This window comes from Calidris pugnax, unplaced genomic scaffold, assembly GCF_001431845.1.
Source record: "Calidris pugnax isolate Ruff unplaced genomic scaffold, ASM143184v1 scaffold124, whole genome shotgun sequence".
Taxonomy (NCBI): Eukaryota; Metazoa; Chordata; class Aves; order Charadriiformes; family Scolopacidae; genus Calidris; species Calidris pugnax.
In genome coordinates, this window is record NW_015090914.1 from 2124567 (window position 1) to 2143036 (window position 18470).

Consider the following 18470-nt stretch of genomic DNA (forward strand, 5'->3'; position numbering starts at 1 on the left):
GACTAGTGAAAAGAGAATTTCTAGTAGCATTTCTCTCTGATATGACTAGTGAAAAGAGAATTTCTAGTATGGCCTTGTGCAGAAGGGAGCTGGGTAATGAGAGAGAGATGAGAAATGTGATGCCAGATGCTGTAGCACCAATTCCTCTGTCGCTGGCTGCGAGCACCAGAGCTTGAAACAAACCCGCTTTTGCTAAGACATCCTGACAGTCCCATTTCACAACATCATTGGTTTTGGGGAACGGAGTTACTTCCCGTAGCTACTTTGAACTCTTTTGGGATCAACGTTAAATAAAAAAATGTGCAAACACATAATCATTTGCATAGCAAATCTCAAGGGCCTGACCCCGAAATAGAAATCCAAACTGTTAGGTTTAAGATATTTCTATAATCAGAATTCACTTAAAATGGTAAAAAAGAAAATACACATTTTTCCATTTTAAGTCTAGTAGAAAAGGTATTTCTGACTTCGAATTCTTATAGTTACTAGTTTAAAAAGTTGAAAGACTGATGGTTCTTTGCATTGAAATGTTATTCCTTTGGAATCTTCAAGACTCTGTAATTGCTATTTTCGAATACTGTGATGAAATACGGCCGGGAATCCTGGCTCATAAGGGTACATAAAGGAATTTTGCCACTATTAGCAGGATCTTCAACATCCCAAATTTCAGGCATACTGCAACCAGGCCTAGAAAACACGGGAAGAAGAAAAGAGAAATGAAGAAATGCCATCAAAAACCACGCAGCCTCCTGAACTCAGTTTTATAAACCCCCCCATGAATACTTGATCGCGCCAGCTAGATGTTCTTCAAGTTTGTCTTTAGACATTCTTGTCAGATTATAAAAATCAATAAATATAGTAGCAATTTTAAAAATAGTACTGAGAACCTGTAAATGTGTCTGCTTGTGTGGTTACATAATTAGTAAGAACGAATTTGGAGGAGGCAGCATTACAAACCAACTCAAATTATACAATATGCATTACCAGGGACCTTTAAAATTTAATATAAAATGGAGGATGATGTTCACACTATTAACATTTCTAAAGAAAACTCAGGAAATAAAACAGCTTTTTAAAGTAAAAAAAAAAAAAGAAAGCACTAACTCCTTCCTTTTTTATTAAGGTACATACCCAACATCAATGCCCCGTAACAGTTATCTTTCAAATGAGACTTTTCTAATTTTGTCAAAATTTCCTAATTTTGTTTCTTTACTATTAAAGAAATAGAACAGATTAATGTAATTTTATTCTAAATGCAAAGAAAATAAAACATCCAAACTAATCACATTCTAAAGGCCAAAAAGAGGAGAAAAAAAAAAGGAAAAAAGCATAGGATAATATTTTAGTGCTCGATCTATCTTTTACTCTGCATCTTTTACTCATACGAGGCTTTCACTTATACAAACACATCTGTTCTTGCCATGGCAAAATAATTCCTGGCTTCCTTTGTGAACCTCTTCTGTATCTTACAGTGAGGTTTAAAAATACACAAGAGCTTATTTTCAGGCGCACACAAAGACCGTAAGGTTGTTAATGCGGGTAAAGAGAATTATACTTGTTAATATCTGGAGACGCTGGACAAAAATGTATTTTAGACACTTATAATAAAGCCCAGATCAACATTTCAAAACTATTCCTTGATAGAATGACAGATTTGAGCTCATTCTTGTGAGAAGGACAGAGACGACTCACTTTTTTCTGCTGACACACAATGACTCTTCCAGGATGTAGTAATTCACTCCTAGTTTTATCAATTCTCTTTTAACTTCTTTTGCAGGTTTTCGACTGTACATGGAATACACTACTTTAGTTCTGGCCCTTCAAAAAGAGAAATATAAAACTTAGCCAGCAACAAGCTTGAAAATATAAGCTTTACCTTTGGACTGGACAGGAAGGCTTTTTACTTCATGAGACAACTAGGCTAAACCAAAGTTCAAGTTAATAGTGCCATTTGCTTTATAATGTGACTGTTTCTTCACAAAAATTATGTACACAGCCCTTTGATTTCTCTGTAGCAGGAGACAACTTTGTAAGAAGATCCATGGTTACTGTGAACAGACAGTGTAAAGATGTCAAAGCAATGCAATTCACCGTTTGATATCCGAGGCTAGAAATGACCTTGCTTGGCCTGGAGGAGATCAGCAGGAAACATCTGCCCAGTCTCTCTGCCAAAGGTCACACTCATTGCCCTTCTTTGGACTTTTTTTAAATGCAGAGTGCGAGACCTGATGTCCACCAAGGCTGAATCAAGTAAAATCATCACTTGTAAACCATAATCCTGTTTGTATTCCCCAGTAATATTCTCCTCTGATTGTGGTTAAATCCTATTCATTTTCTGAGACTGTATCCTCTCCAGGTTATTTTCCCCAAACGTGCCCTGTCCTGTATTTTTGTAGTTAGAATAGGAATAGAACAGAATATTTCAGGTGGAAGGGACCTACAATAATCATCTAGTCCAACTGCTGGACTGATTTAGGGCTGACTGAAAAAGTTAAAGCCCATTAAGGCCAGACACAGAACTAAGGACATACGGCACGTAAAACGAGTCTCTTCCTTTTCTCCTTTATCCCTCTCTGTCTTTGTGTTTTCTTTCTCTGTCTGTGTGTTTCTTTTAAAACCAGTTATACCAAATTACCAAAAAATGATTTCTTTTAAAAAAAAAAAAAAGTTCATGGCCTTTTCAGATAAATCAATTTCTATTTAGAAAAAAATACTGATCTTGAAAATAACGAAGGAAAAACCTCTGTAATTCCCTTACAAAATTTCAGTTTTAAATAGTCTTAATATTGCAATAATTAGATATATTACCATGAGAAAAAATGACAACTACAGCTAACTAATGGGAATAACAATATTGGCTGTCTTGAGAAAAAAAAAAAAAATCAAGTCTGTCTAGTCATGTCAGGAATAACTACAATGAAGAAAGGATATAATACTACACATTAACTCCAATTCCATAATTATATTCTCATTTTTTGTACCTAAGTTTGAAGCCATATCTATCCTAAGGTATATCCTTTCTGATGAACATAAATCCTGAAGATATACTGCACGTATTTTCAATCTGACTAAAATAAGAAATCAAGTTCTATGGGGTTTTAACAAATTTTACAGTATAACATGATGACATTCCTACTGTGTATTATCAACATTAAGAGAATTAGTAGCAAATAAAAATAAATCCTCAGCTTTGAAATTTACCTTAATCCTGCATCTTCATAGTGAGGATGATTTACAATAGGACGAAGTGTAGACAGTTTAACACTAGCCATTGTAGGCATTGCTCCTGCAAAAACTGCATCTGAAATACAGAATGAATCATAGAACAGTTTGGGTTGGAAGGGACCTTAAAGACCATCGAGTTCCCACCCCCTGCCCTGGGCAAGGACACCTCCCACCACACCAGGTTTCTCAAAGCCCCATTGTTTGACCAAAGGCATGTTTGAAATGAAGACCCAAGCAGTAAAAGCAGAGAAGCAATCTTCAAATAGCTAAACAGTAGTCCTGTAGAAAAACATAAAGAGGGTAGGGTACTCTTCCTGAAAAGGCCCCACATGGCACCAACAAGAGATGCACAGAGAGATGCTACAATAAGAGATGCACCAACAAGGGATGCTCTACTTATTTTTTAAGCCTTGAACTCAGTATTAAGTCATTACATAACTAAACATCTAAGAATGGAGATTTAATATATCTTATTTTTCTTGCATGGGTAGAATAACATATCATGACAAGTTTTTGTCACTTCTCACACCATTGTTATATGAGCAATAAAATCTCAGTCCACATCAGCTTCAAAATATTTCCATGCTAAAAAGGCAACTACTTGGTTTCCAGCTAGTTTTCTGACACTTTTACTCATTTTAGTAGAAGGATGGGTACAACTACAACCCACACACTTTGAATTCTCTTCCTGCAAAATGATCATCACGGACCCACAGCCAGGACCAGTGTCATTTAAGGAAAAAAAAAAAAAAAAAAAATCTATTTTAACTGGACTTTGCAAAAACACTTTTGCTGTAGAAATACTACACCAGTGGCTAGAACCTCCAGACTGGTAGCCTGGAGCCTCAGAAGCTTTCAGTTTTCAGTGTTTTGTTTTTTTCATTTGAAATATACTTGTCCATACACAAACTATGTCATTAAACCATGGCTTTAGGACAGCAAAGCCACCGACAGTAGTAATACTTCTGAAGTCAGTCATGCCAAGTGCTCTAGTTACATCTCACAGTAAATGGGGAACACCATACATTATCGAAGAGTTTACCTTGTCTGGTATTGACTTTTATCCACTCTAGAAGTTCCTCCTGTGGCAAATTGCTAAACTCTCCCATGATGTTCCACTGAGTTTGAAGGTTTGCTGATCCCTCTATTGCCATCAATGCTAAAATAGCAAAGACCAATGTTTTGGGCTGGATTTTACAGAAGAGCCATCCAAACAACTGAAACGCAAGAATCAATAAATTTCTAGACAGCAATTCCATGATGTTGTATGCAGCGCAATTAGCTTTTATTTCTCTAAGGAATCTAATATTTATTACAGTATGAAACCACCCTCAAGTGCTGTGTCCAGTTTTGGGCCCCTTCCCATGGAAAAGACCTTGAGGGGCTGGAGCGGGTCCAGAGAAGGGCAAGGGAGCTGGTGAGGGGTCTGGAGCACAAGTCTTGTGAGGAGAGGCTGAGGGAGCTGGGGGTGTTGAGCCTGGAGAAAAGGAGGCTGAGGGGAGACCTTCTGGCTCTCTCCAACTCCCTGAAAGGAGGGTGTAGCCAGGGGGGGTCGGTCTCTTCTCCCAAGGAACAGGCCATAGGACAAGAGGAAATGGCCTCAAGTTGCCCCAGGGGAGGTTCAGATTGGAGATTAGGAAAAATTTTCCATGGAAAGGGTTCTTGCCTATTGGCCTGGGCTGCCCAGGGCAGTGGTTGAGGCCCCATCCCTGGAGGGATTGAAAAGCCGGGTTGACCTAGTGCTTAGAGACATGGTTTGGTGATGGTTTTGATCAGAGTGAGGTTCATGGTTGGACGAGATGATCTGAAAGGTCCTTTCCAACCTAGAGAGGTCTAGGATTCTATGATCAGCCAGATCATTTACAACAATGTAGAACAGAACTAGAGGCAGTACTGACCCCTGGGGTGTATGTATTGCTAGTTACTGGGGTTCAATCAGACTTTGGGCCACTGATCATCCCTCTCTCTGAAAATGGGCTGAATGGCTGGGACCAATCTACCTCCTCAGCTGCTTCCCAGATAAAGGACCGCTCGCCCCACTTTTGCTGCAACCAAAAAGCTTCTAAAACAGCTATTTAGATACAGGTTCAATCTAGTTTGCTTCACAAGAACACAGATACCAAAACTGGCTTTCTGAAAGCCAGTTCTAAGATCTTTTAGATCTGGAGAAAAATCTAGCAACATTTTATGTCATGGATGATTTCAAGCTAGGAAACTTAAATCTGAGTTATGCATTTGACTTTTGATTTTTAAGGCTGAAATGCTTTCAACATACAAGACTTCAAAACCATACTTCTGGAAAGAATTAAATACACAAAAAAATATGCAAGGCAGTAAGCTCTAGAGAGCTGTGAAAACACAGTGTAAACAAAGTCAAACACTGTTTGGATAAAATTATTAGTCAATAAAAAACTTGCAATGGCACTAATGTGTGTATAGTGAAATCCAGTGCATGTCTCCCTGTGCTCAAGCACAATATAGAGCATATTGACTCATACAATAATGCAATTGGACAAGTCCCATAAAACAAGACATTTGCTTTATTTGGGGAGAGGGGCAAATGGAACTTGTATAATCATCTTTTTCGACAGGCAATATAATCTGGTTTATTTTTAACTGGCACACTCAGATTCAGAAATTGGACACAAGAAATTTGCTTTAGGATAACTATCTGGCTAATACTGTAAGTATTGAGATGGCTACAGGATTAAAAAAAAGACCTTACCTGTTTTGAACACACCAAGGAAGCCATAACACAGAGATGCGGTGTCAGAAATAGCTTGAGTCTCATGATTAAGATCGCTAGGACGCTGTATGCCAACAGCTGCAACGCGTGGTACACCAGCTGCAAAAACAAACAAAACCACTAAAGCATAATATTTGCATACTCCTCATTTGTGTCTTAAACACACAACTTCATTTGCAGTATAGCTTAAATACTTGGAGCTTGTCTGAAAAAGCATCAAAGTAAACATCTTCACATTTCAGATAGCGATAAAGATTTTCTCTTTTTTTTCTAAAGGGTGTGTAGAACCCCAGGGTATGGAACAACAGGAAGGATAAACATTAACAATAAACCCAAAAGGAGCTGAAGAACTGGCTAGCCACGATCCTGAAACAGAAACAGGCAATAACATATGTAAAATTTCTTGTATAACCTCTTTATAGAAGTGAGGAGACCTTGTGGTTTAATACCTAAAATACCTAAGTATGAAATGAAAGCAACAAATAAATTCATTCTTGGTACTCCACCAGCAGCTTGCTTTAGTATTCTCAAGAAGGTTAAAAGCAGAGATGTCACTCACCACTCCTAAGAGTGAATCTATGGAACTCTGGGCCCTGGTGGCCAAGAAGGCCAAGGGCATCCTGGGGGGCATCAGGAAGAGTGTGAGCAGCAGGTGGAGGGAGGTCATCCTGCCCCTCTGCTCTGCCCTGGGGAGGCCCCATCTGGAGCACTGGGTCCAGTTCTGGGTTCCCCAGTTCAAGAAACTCAAGGAACTGCTGGAGAGAGTCCAGCAGAGGGCTAAAAAGATGATGAGGGGCCTGGAACATCTCTCCTACAAGGAGAGGCTGAGGGACTTGGGTCTTTTTAGTCTGGAGAAGAGAAGGCTGAGGGGGGATCTGATCAACACCTATAAATACTTCAAGGGTGGGTGTCAGGAGGATGGGGCCAGTCTTTTTTCAGTGGTGCCCAGGGACAGGACAGGAAGAAACGGGCACAAACTTGAATGCAAGAAGTTCTACCTAAACATGAGGAGGAACTTGTTTCCTGTGAGGGTGGCAGAGCCCTGGCAGAGGCTGCCCAGGGAGGTGGTGGAGGCTCCTTCTCTGGAGACATTCAAACACCACCTGGACACGTTCCTGTGGGACCTGCTCTGGGTGGACCTGCTCTGGCAGGGGGTTGGACAAGATGATCTCCAGAGGTCCCTTCCAACCCCATAGCATTCTGTGATTCTGTGAAATCATACAGGTATTTCTCGCAATCAGTGTAATCTATCTGATTACCATAATTTGAATGGTATGAGCAGAAACCCCAAATAAACTGCTCTTCAGGAAGTGTTGCACTGTCCTTGCTGACTTAATTGCAAATAAAGAAATCCCAGAAGAAAGCTGCCATTCCATTATATTTTTCACATCACTTTATAAAAATAAAACCACACGCAGAATTATTTTCCTCATATTTCAAATCAGAATTTTAACACTATCTGCCCTGTCAAGCCCCAATAAAGGAACCACTCTCCTTCCCAGTCTTTATGGGGAAAATGCAAAGTCCAGCATCATTTCAGTGTCTTTCTGTGTTGCTACAGCAAATGCCCAAAAGACTCCTCTCTGGCGCTGCCACCCCACCATTAGCTAGTGGGTTTTTCTGTTCAACTTTCCAGAGTTCTTTTGGTGACATACTGGTCCCAATTTAAGACGAGGGAATAAAAAAATGCAAATACTTCCCTTCAAGTAAATCACTGCAACCTGTATTTCAGTATTGAGAATCCATGTTAACATACAAATACCCTTGTGCAGAAAACGAGTCTTACCTCCCCGTGGTTAAAACGTTCCTCTCTAAATTAAAAACAAAACAAAAAAAATCACATTATTTATGTGCTACAGAAGCAGTGGTTTTACTTTGAAGTCATCTCTACTGGCTCTAGACAACTAAACTAATCCAGTAAGCATGAGTCAGTGCCTGCAGATTAATTTTTTTTCCCCTCTCTGTAACAAGGTTTGAAATATATTGCAAATTAGTAACTCTCCTCCTCACTCCCTGTATCTATTTGGAAAGCTGAAAAATCACTTTAGCAGGTTTTAAATTATTTCCAGGAATTATTACGTATCTAGAACAGCTTATTTAGAGAATGGAACTTCAGTAACATAAAACAGGCACAGGACTGGTACCAAAAACAGAGCTTGTCACTTACTCAGGTACTACATAGATTGGTTTTGGGTTCTCAGAAGGAAATATAATTGTGAAGGAAGTCAAAATCATCTATACTTGCTGCTGTCCAAAAACATCTGCGAAGCCAGGATGCTGAATCCTGTGCACATCTATTGAAATTTTGATTCTGACTATGGAAAGCAGAGATCACTGAAATGCTTAGTGATAAATTGGGAAAAAAAAAAATAAATCAGGAAGTAAAAAGTTATGTCAGAGAAATTACAAGATTCAATTGGACAAATTGACTGGTCTTGAGCACAGCAGCAATAAGTGAAACCAAAGAGCTATGGCAGAGCAGGAATTAAAATATTTATAAAATAAAATCAATATAGTTAGGATCCCTTCCTAAAGATTAAACTTGGGTATCTTTGTAACTGGGGAAAAAAAAAACAAATAATGGGGAGGAAAGAATTTGCATTCACTATTTATAAGAGAAAAGTGAATAGGCACATAAATAAATATTGGTTCAGGAACAGAGCAGAAAAACAAGTGTTTAGACAGAAAACTTGGCAGTAAGAGGGTTAAGATGTCTAAAACTAAGTTCACCAGCTAAACTTAGTTTTAGACATCCTATAAAAGTACCACATATAGTATATCCAAGCCTTTCAGTTACTGAACTATAGAAAATTTACCCTTCAGAAAGGACCAAATAACTTAGAATTCTGAATTATCTAGCATATAGCAAATCAAATAAACTTCCAGCAGAAAATTCAGTTCTACATTAAAAAAAGACAACAATATTTACCTTTCACATTGGCCCGCCTGAGATAAGGCCCACATAAGATATTTAATTGTCTACAGAAAACAAGAGCCAACAAAAAGTATGAACAAACTTTCAAAGGCATTCTAAAGCATTTTAAACACTTGCTAAATTCAATTACACCTGGTTAATCTCATTTAGAGAGATAAAGATATGCAATGTTTTAGCTAAAAAATTCTTTTTGAGGATGTTTAATTAGCCACGCAGTTAGCAGTTATCCCATCTGTTCCCGTGTAAACTGTAAGCTCTTTTTACACAAAATATACATAATCAAATCTACAAAAACAGTTATAAACTTCAGTTACAGCACTCATCAGCTAAGGGACAGAAATTTTTTTGGCACTTAACAACAAAGCAAGTTTTACCACTAACTCAGGGCCACGAAGATGCTCAGAGGGCTGGAGCACCTCTGCTATGAAGACAGGATGAGGGAGTTGGGGTTGTTCAGCCTGGAGAAGAGAAGGCTCCAGGGAGACCTTATATTGGCCTTCCAGTACCTGAAGGGGCTACAGGAGAGATGGGGAGGGACTCTTGATCAGGGAGTGGAGCCATAGGATGAGGGGTAATGGGTTTGAATTGAAAGAGGGGAGCTTAAGATGAGATACCAGAAATGAATTTTTTGCTGTGAGGGTGGTGAGTCACTGGAAGAGGTTGCCCAGAGAAGCTGTGGCTGCCCCATCCCTGGAGGGGTTCAAGGCCAGGCTGGATGGGGCTTGGAGCAACCTGGTCTGGTGGGAGGTGTCCCTGCCCAGGGCAGGGGGTTGGAACTGGATGATCTTTAAGTTCCCTTCCCACTCTAACCATTCTGTGATTTTATGACTGGATCTTTGCAAAAATCTATGTAAAGAGAATGCAAAATTTTAAGTAAAATACAAGTTCTCAAAAATTATTTATCTAACTGTACCAGGTTTATGTGGCAAGGTTTGGGTAGCAAGGGGCGGCAGGGGTGGCTTCTTTGAGAAGAGACCATGGGCTGCCCTTGTGTCACAAAGAGCCAGTCCCAGCCAGCTCCAAAACAGATCCACCACTGGCCAAAGCTGGTGCGATCGGTGATGCTGGTGGTGCCTCTGTTGCTAACATGTTTAAGAAAAGGTAAAACACACTGTGCAGCAGCTTTAAGAGACAGCAGTGAGTAAAATGGGAGAGAAACAACCCTATAGACACCAAGGTCAGTGAAGGAAGGAGAAGATCATCAGGAAAAAAGGTTTCCACTGAAAGGGCTCTTAAGCCTTGGACTGGGCTGCCCAGGGAAGTGGCTGAGGCACCATCCCTGGAGGTATTTAAAAGACAGGTTAACATAGTGCTTAGAGACATGGTTTAGTGATGGGTTGTTTTTTGTTGATTTGTGGATTTTTTTTATCAGAGGTAGGCTGATGGTTGGACTAGATGATCTTAAATGTCCCTTCCAACCTAGATGATTCTATGATTCTATGAGGTGCTCCTGGTGCCAGGGCAGAGACTCCACTGCAGCTTGTGAAGACCACCACATGAAGGCTTCATGATGTAGGTTTTCTCCCTACAGCCCACGTAGGACCGTGGTGGAGCAGATATCCACCCTGCAGCCTGCGGAGGACCATGGTGGAGCAGGTGGAAAAGCCCTGAAGGAAGCTGCAACTCATGAAGAACCCACACTGGACCAAGCTCGTGACAGTAACTGCAGCTCATGGAGAGAAGTCCACGCAGGAGCAGATTTCTGGCAGGAGCTACAACCCTGAAGGACTGTACCCTGTGGAAAGTACCCACATTGGAACAGTCCTTAAGGAACTGCAGTCTGTGGGAGGGACCCATTGAGCCTGGACAGAAGGGGATGAGGGGACGGTGGTTTTAGTTCTTTTTGTTTCTCACAATCCTACTCTATTTTTGACAGTAAATTAATCTACCCCAATTCAACTCTGTTTTGCTCATGACAGTAAAATTGGTGAGTGCTCTCTCTGTCCCTGTCTTGACACATGAGATTTTTTTTAAACTTTTTTTTTTTACCCCCCCTGTCCTGCTGAGGACAGAGAAGGAGAGCACAGCTTGGTGGGCACCCAACAGCCAGCCAAGGGTAACCCATCACACTAACTTCTTCCCATCTTAAAATAAATACGGATTCCTTCAAAAAACCTAAAAAGTAAATTCAAGGTGAAGGTGCCTCACTAAATCAATCACTTACCCTTTTGATGATTACCCCAAAAACCACCAGAACAACTGGCAATAGCAGAGTCTTTGTGTATCTTACTGGAGTCTACAACGCAAATAAACTGCATTAATTGCTTTCCATTTACCTATAATTACTTCAATGGTCATTTTAAAGACAACAATACAACAAAACAACTTCCTCAAGTCAAGCATAAATTTAAAACATTCAACAAGAACAAAGCAAGCTTAAAGAAACTCAAATTTAAACTCCACCAAGCTATCACACAAAAGGTCATAATATTGAGGTCATTAGTAAATTATTTTCATTTCTTTGGGAAGTACTCAGTTAAATTCAGCTTAAGTTAGAGATATTAATGACCTTAACAACTGAGCACTAGAACTAATGATGGCAGTAGGAGATTACAGCTCTCAGATGTTTTAAGTTATAAATTCAAGTAAAACTAAAATTTCCCTCTTCCATAATCATCTGTGTTGATCAAATTACCTCTTTTTCCATGAAGTCAAACTCTGCAGCACAGGTATACATTAATGTATCAAAATCCTTGTAGCCAATAAATTTAGATTTCAATATATTTCCTATGTGAGCCTGGTAGGATATACAGAAAAAAAAGCTGTAGTAAGCAAAACTGTTCTGTCTTCCACAACAAAGTACTTTAAATGTACATGAGAAATACTTTTAATTAGAAGAGAAGTTACAGTATCATTGTAAGAGCACCAAAAATATATTTCTGGTCTATTAAATTACATCTTTGAGTGTAACACAGGTTGGACCTTGTTAACTTAAGAGCAGAAAGCAGCAGGTAAAGGGTGCAAATGGGTTCAAGATTCTAGTTTTGCATACTCTTATTTTATGATCTTCCCATCTTTTGCCCCTTGATGCATATCTGCAGATAGGTTTAGGTTTTTAACAGTAGAATCTGACAATCAAGGGGCTGAAGGGAAGTGAGGAGTTCTAGTTACAACCAGCCTTTCTGAACTGTTTCAAAAACTAGCTTCAAAGGAAAGCGAGCTAAGAAATAGCGTAGATAAGGAATATAATAAGGAAATAATAAGGAAAATATGTCGGTAGAATATATCCAAAATTAACAAAGAATTATAAATCCACACTTAAACACACAGAGTATCTACTAATTCAATAGCAAAAACATCTGTCTTTTCAAAAATTTCAGCTGTAACACCTCAAAGCGATAACACATAATGAATGAGACAGCAAGTATGCAATCCCTTTGCCATGGCTGCAAAACAAATCTTGGAATTTTAGGAAAGTATATTGGTAAGATGCCAAAATTAAAAGATGAAGAATTTTTTAAAAAATGTTGAAAGATGCTCAGACAAGAGAACTTACATCATCAGCTATTCCAAACGCTAACGAAGTTAGGTATTTCAGGGTGACTGTCCCAAATACCCAGGCACATCCTTCAATGACCTTAAATAAATACATTCAGAATTAAATACTTATTTGTCAACAAGCCTTTAAAGAAAGCTTCTTTTTAAAAGGCTTACTAAATTTAGCTACTAGTTACAAACTCTCCTACGTTATCACAAGTATCATAATTTCTAACCAATTACACTTCCCCAATTTTGATACAACTGGGGTGTTTTAAGTTGTTGTATTTTGTATTTTGTGTTTTTTGTATTATCTATTACTGCTGAAAAAATACTGTGCAACTGATATATATTACATGACATCATTGTAGCAGAGGAGGTACCAAAGTTAACTTTAACCAGGGGCAGCCCAATTCTCAATTCCATCTGTTTCGCATACACCAGTGTGTAGCAATTATTTCCCAATTTTTTGTGTATTTAATATTATCAGGTTGGACTGCTCTGGTAATTCAAATCTTTGGAGGAATGTGCTGATTTATAGTACCTTCTCAAGATAATATCAAAGTAGAAATTTAAGGAAATATAAAGTATTTACAATTACTACTTTTAGCTACATACCATGTTCATCCCAGTACCAGAAAAACTGAATTCTTGGCAATTGAGCTTATCTGTCTAATTCTTCATAAAATCGGAACAACCTGGCTCAGTATCTTGTATCTGGAACTAGCAGCGGATACTTTTGGAGAGAATATAAAAAAATACAAACTGATCTTTACCCTAATGTAAATGGTTTGCATTCAATCATCTCATTTAATGGCTGCAAATGAACTCAACTACCTAGGAGGTTACTAATCCTTTTCTGAATGCTTCTATTTTTTTATTTCGTTTTTGCTTCCACAGTATCTTTCTTCTCTCTTATAAGCTTATAGCTGCTAGCATAAGGGGAACTAAATAAACTATAAATTATACCCTAGTTCCATTCACTGGCTTTGTCATATTTACGTTTATTTCACAAGATGTAGAATTCAAATCTATTTTAAAATCTCAGCTATTCAGCAATTCTACATTAATAATTAACTTCATACTCTCTCTACTTAAATTTGATGACAGTACATTTTGGGGGAAGGCATTCTAATTCCCTTCCCCTCAACCCCCTATTTTTTTTTTAAGCAAGACACATTGATTGAGACTGCATGCGTATATTTAGGATGCTAAATACGAGCTTAGAAAATAACAAAAAATTCTCAGTTTTATCTGCAGTTCTTTTGCCACGACTTTGATCATGTATTTTCCTTTTTGATACCTGCTCAGTAATGATGGATGCGTTCAGAAAACTTTTCATAAAAATACCAAGATTTCTCTGCTAAGTGGCATGGACTTATTTAGGATAAATTATTTTATATACGTAGTTATGGTAGCGATGGTCTTCTTTTGAAAACTTACCATTTAATCCCACCCTTTGTTTCTTACCTTCTAACATTCACACCTTACCCCATGGAGCTTATTTTCTTTTATAGTTACAGTTAGAAACCCCAAAGGTTTCTGAAATTCCAGTGCATTACATTGAACCACACACCCTTCTCCACACCCTTCAAAGAAGTCATGCATTTGGGAGGCATGACTTCCTTTCACAGAGGCTGTATGGGACCTATCTCACTATATTGCATGCATATAGATAGATAGATAGCCTTAAGAGCTTCATCACTGTGAAGTTTTTATTCTTTTACAAATGTTATCCTTATCCATCTGCAATTCCACAAATGACTGGGATGTCCTTTTTAAAAACTGACATGGATTTGCCTTACATTCCCCCTTTTCCCCAGTACCACAGCTAACTGCACACACTACAATTTCTAATAAATATGTATTTTTAATTCCTTTACAATAACTGTATGAATTCAATCCAGTTCTGCTAACAGGCTACCCCTCCTTTAAGAAGAATGCCTGCCTCAAGCCAGGCATAGTCTTGGTAGACTCTTGTTTTCAGGTGTTTTTACAAGTCATTGTTATGTCCTAAGCAGCAAATTGCTTCTCCCGTTAACTACAATGTTCTATTTTATTTGTCATATTTTTAGGGTACCCTCCATGTTTGGAGACAATTTCTACTGCCCTCAAACCCCACCTACACACCTTACAGTGTTTGACTCGCTTCCTTCACTTATTTATGTAATTATAAGTTGCTTGCTGTTGGTATAAAAAATAGCCTAAAAAAATTATACAGGACATGTTTTAGTAAAAATCTAATGCAGCATCTTAATTTCCATTTCTCCAAACACTGTTAGCCTTGTACTTGCCTTTTCTAAATTGACCTTTATTTTAAAGGGATTTTCATCCAGAACTTAGATTTTTTAAACATGTTTAATTTGGTAATTTAAAATTAAACATGTTGCCATTTGAGGGCTATTTCAATTTTCTGATATAAATGTATGTTTATGCCCCTTTCCTCAGTATTTTAAGATTAATTTCTGGGAATATGGACAATTTACTAAACGAGAGTAGTTCAGATTCAGATATATTTCTTGATTTTCAGCTATCAGAAACTAGACCAGAAGTTATTTCTGTATTTCATTAAAATAAAAAAAGAGTCATAGTTCTCTTCTGAATTTCAAAATATGCAAAAGTCCTTACCCATAGGTGGACTTCTCTTCTCCTGCTTTTCAAGAGTTTTGGACTCAATTCAAGAATTCCCTAATAATAAAATGAATGCACATTTTCAGGTAACGTATTATAACAGCGAAATATTCCAGTATCCTGGATGAGGGTTTTAGTAAGCACCTATTGGACCACACAGCTACTTAATAAAAAACCTCTGAAATATGAATTAATATATAATATTATGATTTCATCCCACACTGGCAAAACATGCCAACATGAGAACTCTTACTGCAGTTTATATACAATCAATGGAACACGACTCTTCTCCTTAAAGAAGCAAGACTCTGTATTATATAGTTCTAACCTTCTTTAAATCAAAACCAATGGGAAACTGAATTATGCCTGCTTACATGAATGGCACCTGAAGCAATAAATAAATGACTATAATAAATATACGCTATATTACTATAATAAATAAATTATAATTACATAATACAAACAGTTTTCAAACAAGACAACAGAAGACAGGGGGTGAGAGGAGTTATGGGTATTTTTCTCTTTCACATTACGGTCCTCGTTTTATGACAAAAGGAAAACTCACTTTAAGCTAATTTGATGAATAAAGTAATTAAGAAAAACTGAGAATTGATTTAAAAGCCTGCAGAAACCCAGTCCGTATGCGACACTAAGACTCAGGTTCACTATAAGCACCCACATAACAGACAAATGATAAATATTTTTTCCAAAGCAGGAAGTAGAAAAGAAATTCAATGTACTTGTACTTACTACATAATTATGCTACAAGAAACGATAGTGGCTTTATAACAAGTAAACTATTGTAGAGCAAATACCAGTACCCAAGACATTTTATTCTTAGCATGAGAGTTTACCAACCTTCTGCTGATGGAAAAAATATAAACAGAAGAAAAAACCAAACCAATCCCTGAGCTCAACTCAAGCTTTTAGGAGAGGCAAAAAAAAAACCAGAAATGGAGATGATTTATAGTATGCTCAACTAGACCTATTCACACAATCTCATCTCCAATTTCCGATGTACGTAATTCCCTTAAGAGAAACGCTACGAAATTGAAAGAGGTTGGGACTTGTTTTTCCTATTTTAGGAAAAATTAACATAGTGACTGATGAGATGATGAGTCTTCGGTGAATAATTTCACTAACGTGGCAGTATGACTCAGCAGGTTCAAATAGGTTAAAACCGTTGTTACATATGTTTTAGTCATTTGTTCTGCATTTGCAGTTTCACAATCAATAAAAAAAACATTTAAAACAAACTCCTCCTTGCTCATGTTCTTCTTTTACAATTATTCTGGTAAAAAATACACACGTGTTAAATATTCTATTTTTATAAGAGGAAGAGAGCTATAAAACAAAAGAACTGAACTTTAATTTCGTTTACAAAAATACACACATGTTAAATATTCTATTTTATAAGAAGAAGAGAGCTATAAAACAAAAGAACTGAACTTTAATTTCGTTTATTAAGGGTCTTAGTGTAAAAGCATTATTTTTTAAATTAGTATTTATCCATTCTCCAAACACCTTTTAAGGTCTAATTCAGTCTGTCACGTGAAATATTTCTCAAGTATCAGGCAAAGCAGCAGCTTCACACTTTATATTGGTACACACATTTCAGTACAACCATTATAGTCTTATCACAGCTCATGATTTTCTTCTTAAACAACTTACCCAGATAACTACTAAAGATGCAGCATAATACGATGTCAGTAACATTGAATTACCAAACATCAGAATAAAACACACTAGAAGAGATACCTGAAAGAAGAAAATAAAAATAATTAAATTGAAAATAGAAAAGGGAAAAAAATGCTTAAGTATAGAATTCAAATCCAGGCCCATCCATCCCTTGTTATTGTATCTTTTCAACCATCTTGCAACTAAGGAAAACACTTCAGACAAACGGCCTCTTTTGATGGTCTGACACATTTGAGGGGATTTATGTTATTATTTTTTTTAAAAAGTATTACCATATGAGCAGAGAGTATCTTCTGTAATTTGCAGGAGTCAATATAACCCATAATAGACACAGCAAATAACGAAGCTATCTAGAATTAAAAGGGAAAGATAAGTTAAAACAATTTGCAGTGGGGTACTCTTTCTAGCAGAATACACATTCATATCAAAAAAGTGATTATTCACACAATCATAAACTAACTTTAATTGCTACTTTTTTGCTAAGAAAATACTTAGATGTTTCATAAAGGTTTCTTTCAGAAAATGTGTGTGGTGCTCTGAGTAACAATTATAAAACATATTTGAATATTTAAGAAATGGGTATTCAGCTTTACAAAAATGCAAGTCATCAAAACAGCACTAACACATCATCTTTCACCTTTATATTTTTAAAACAAAAGAAAACCAAAGAGTCATTTTTTATCATTATCTAAACTTCACTTTTCAGCAAAGTCTGGGAACAGCCATAATTTGCTGCTGAGGAAAATGAGATTCATTGATTTGGCAGCTTGCTGAAAGTCACACGGGAAATTAATGAGATTATGAATTGAACCTGTAATTTCAAATTTCAGGCCCAGCATCTTAAGCAGGTTACAGCAGTAAGTTTCTCACAGCATTTTACAGATTTTAATGGCTTCCTCTTCTGCAGTTACAAAATTTGCACAGCACAGCGTATATTGATTGTTCAAAACTAGCAACTCAGCCCAAGCAACATCTGCTTCAGCTAGGAGAGATGAGTGAACAGGTATGGAGACAGAGATGGATTTCCATCAACAGGCTACATCTCAATCAATTTAAACCCTAAGAAATTACACTGTAAGACAGTATCCTATTGCTCACATGAGCATCAACTATATCTCGACGCAAGCTTAAAGTCACCTCAATTGTCCACACTCTCAAACAGTAAGATTGTGCCACTACTCACAAGCTCGTCAAAATTAAATAGGAAATAATGCAAAATCATGCCAGATATTACATGCCGTGCAAACACTGCTCCATTTAAAACTTTAAGCTTAAAGAGATCTATTTTTGTACTTCAATATACAAAGGTTTTTCTTGTTCTGCACTTGTTCTAGCATACTGAATTTAGGGTGGAGGCTGCTTTTAAAGATAAAAGTAAATTTTTTAATCCTGGAAACAGAAGAATGAGTGGTGTAAATGGCCAACTTTTAAATTTAAGACTAGAATAAACTGGTGCTTCAGTACAGGTTGGGGGTGACCTGCTGGAGAGCAGCTCTGAGGAGAAAGACCTGGGAGTCCTGGTGGACAACAGGATGAGCATAAGCCAGCAATGGGCCCTGGTGGCCAAGAAGGCCAGTGGCATCCTGGGGGGCATCAGGAAGAGTGTGACCAGCAGGTGGAGGGAGGTCATCCTGCCCCTCTGCTCTGCCCTGGGGAGGCCCCATCTGGAGCACTGGGACCAGTTCTGGGCTCCCCAGTTCCAGAAGGACAGGGAACTGCTGGAGAGGGGACAGCAGAGGGCTACAAAGATGAGGAGGG

The 18470-nt window shown here is 37.7% G+C and overlaps 1 protein-coding gene across 1 annotated transcript in view; it reads right to left on the reverse strand.

Moving 5' to 3' along the window:
* Positions 1-367: 367 nt before the first annotated feature.
* DPY19L1 (dpy-19-like 1 (C. elegans)) overlaps positions 368-18470 on the reverse strand; it is a 47792-nt gene continuing 29689 nt past the window's right edge. The window contains exons 13-23 of the mRNA XM_014949493.1: positions 15012-15071; positions 12403-12483; positions 11542-11643; positions 11071-11142; positions 8901-8950; positions 7758-7782; positions 5951-6070; positions 4268-4442; positions 3202-3301; positions 1693-1818; positions 368-687 (exon numbers count right to left, since the gene is read on the reverse strand). Of these exons, the coding sequence (XP_014804979.1) occupies positions 531-687; positions 1693-1818; positions 3202-3301; positions 4268-4442; positions 5951-6070; positions 7758-7782; positions 8901-8950; positions 11071-11142; positions 11542-11643; positions 12403-12483; positions 15012-15071 (1068 nt within the window). The 3' untranslated portion in view covers positions 368-530. The remainder of the gene's footprint in view (positions 688-1692; positions 1819-3201; positions 3302-4267; positions 4443-5950; positions 6071-7757; positions 7783-8900; positions 8951-11070; positions 11143-11541; positions 11644-12402; positions 12484-15011; positions 15072-18470) is intronic.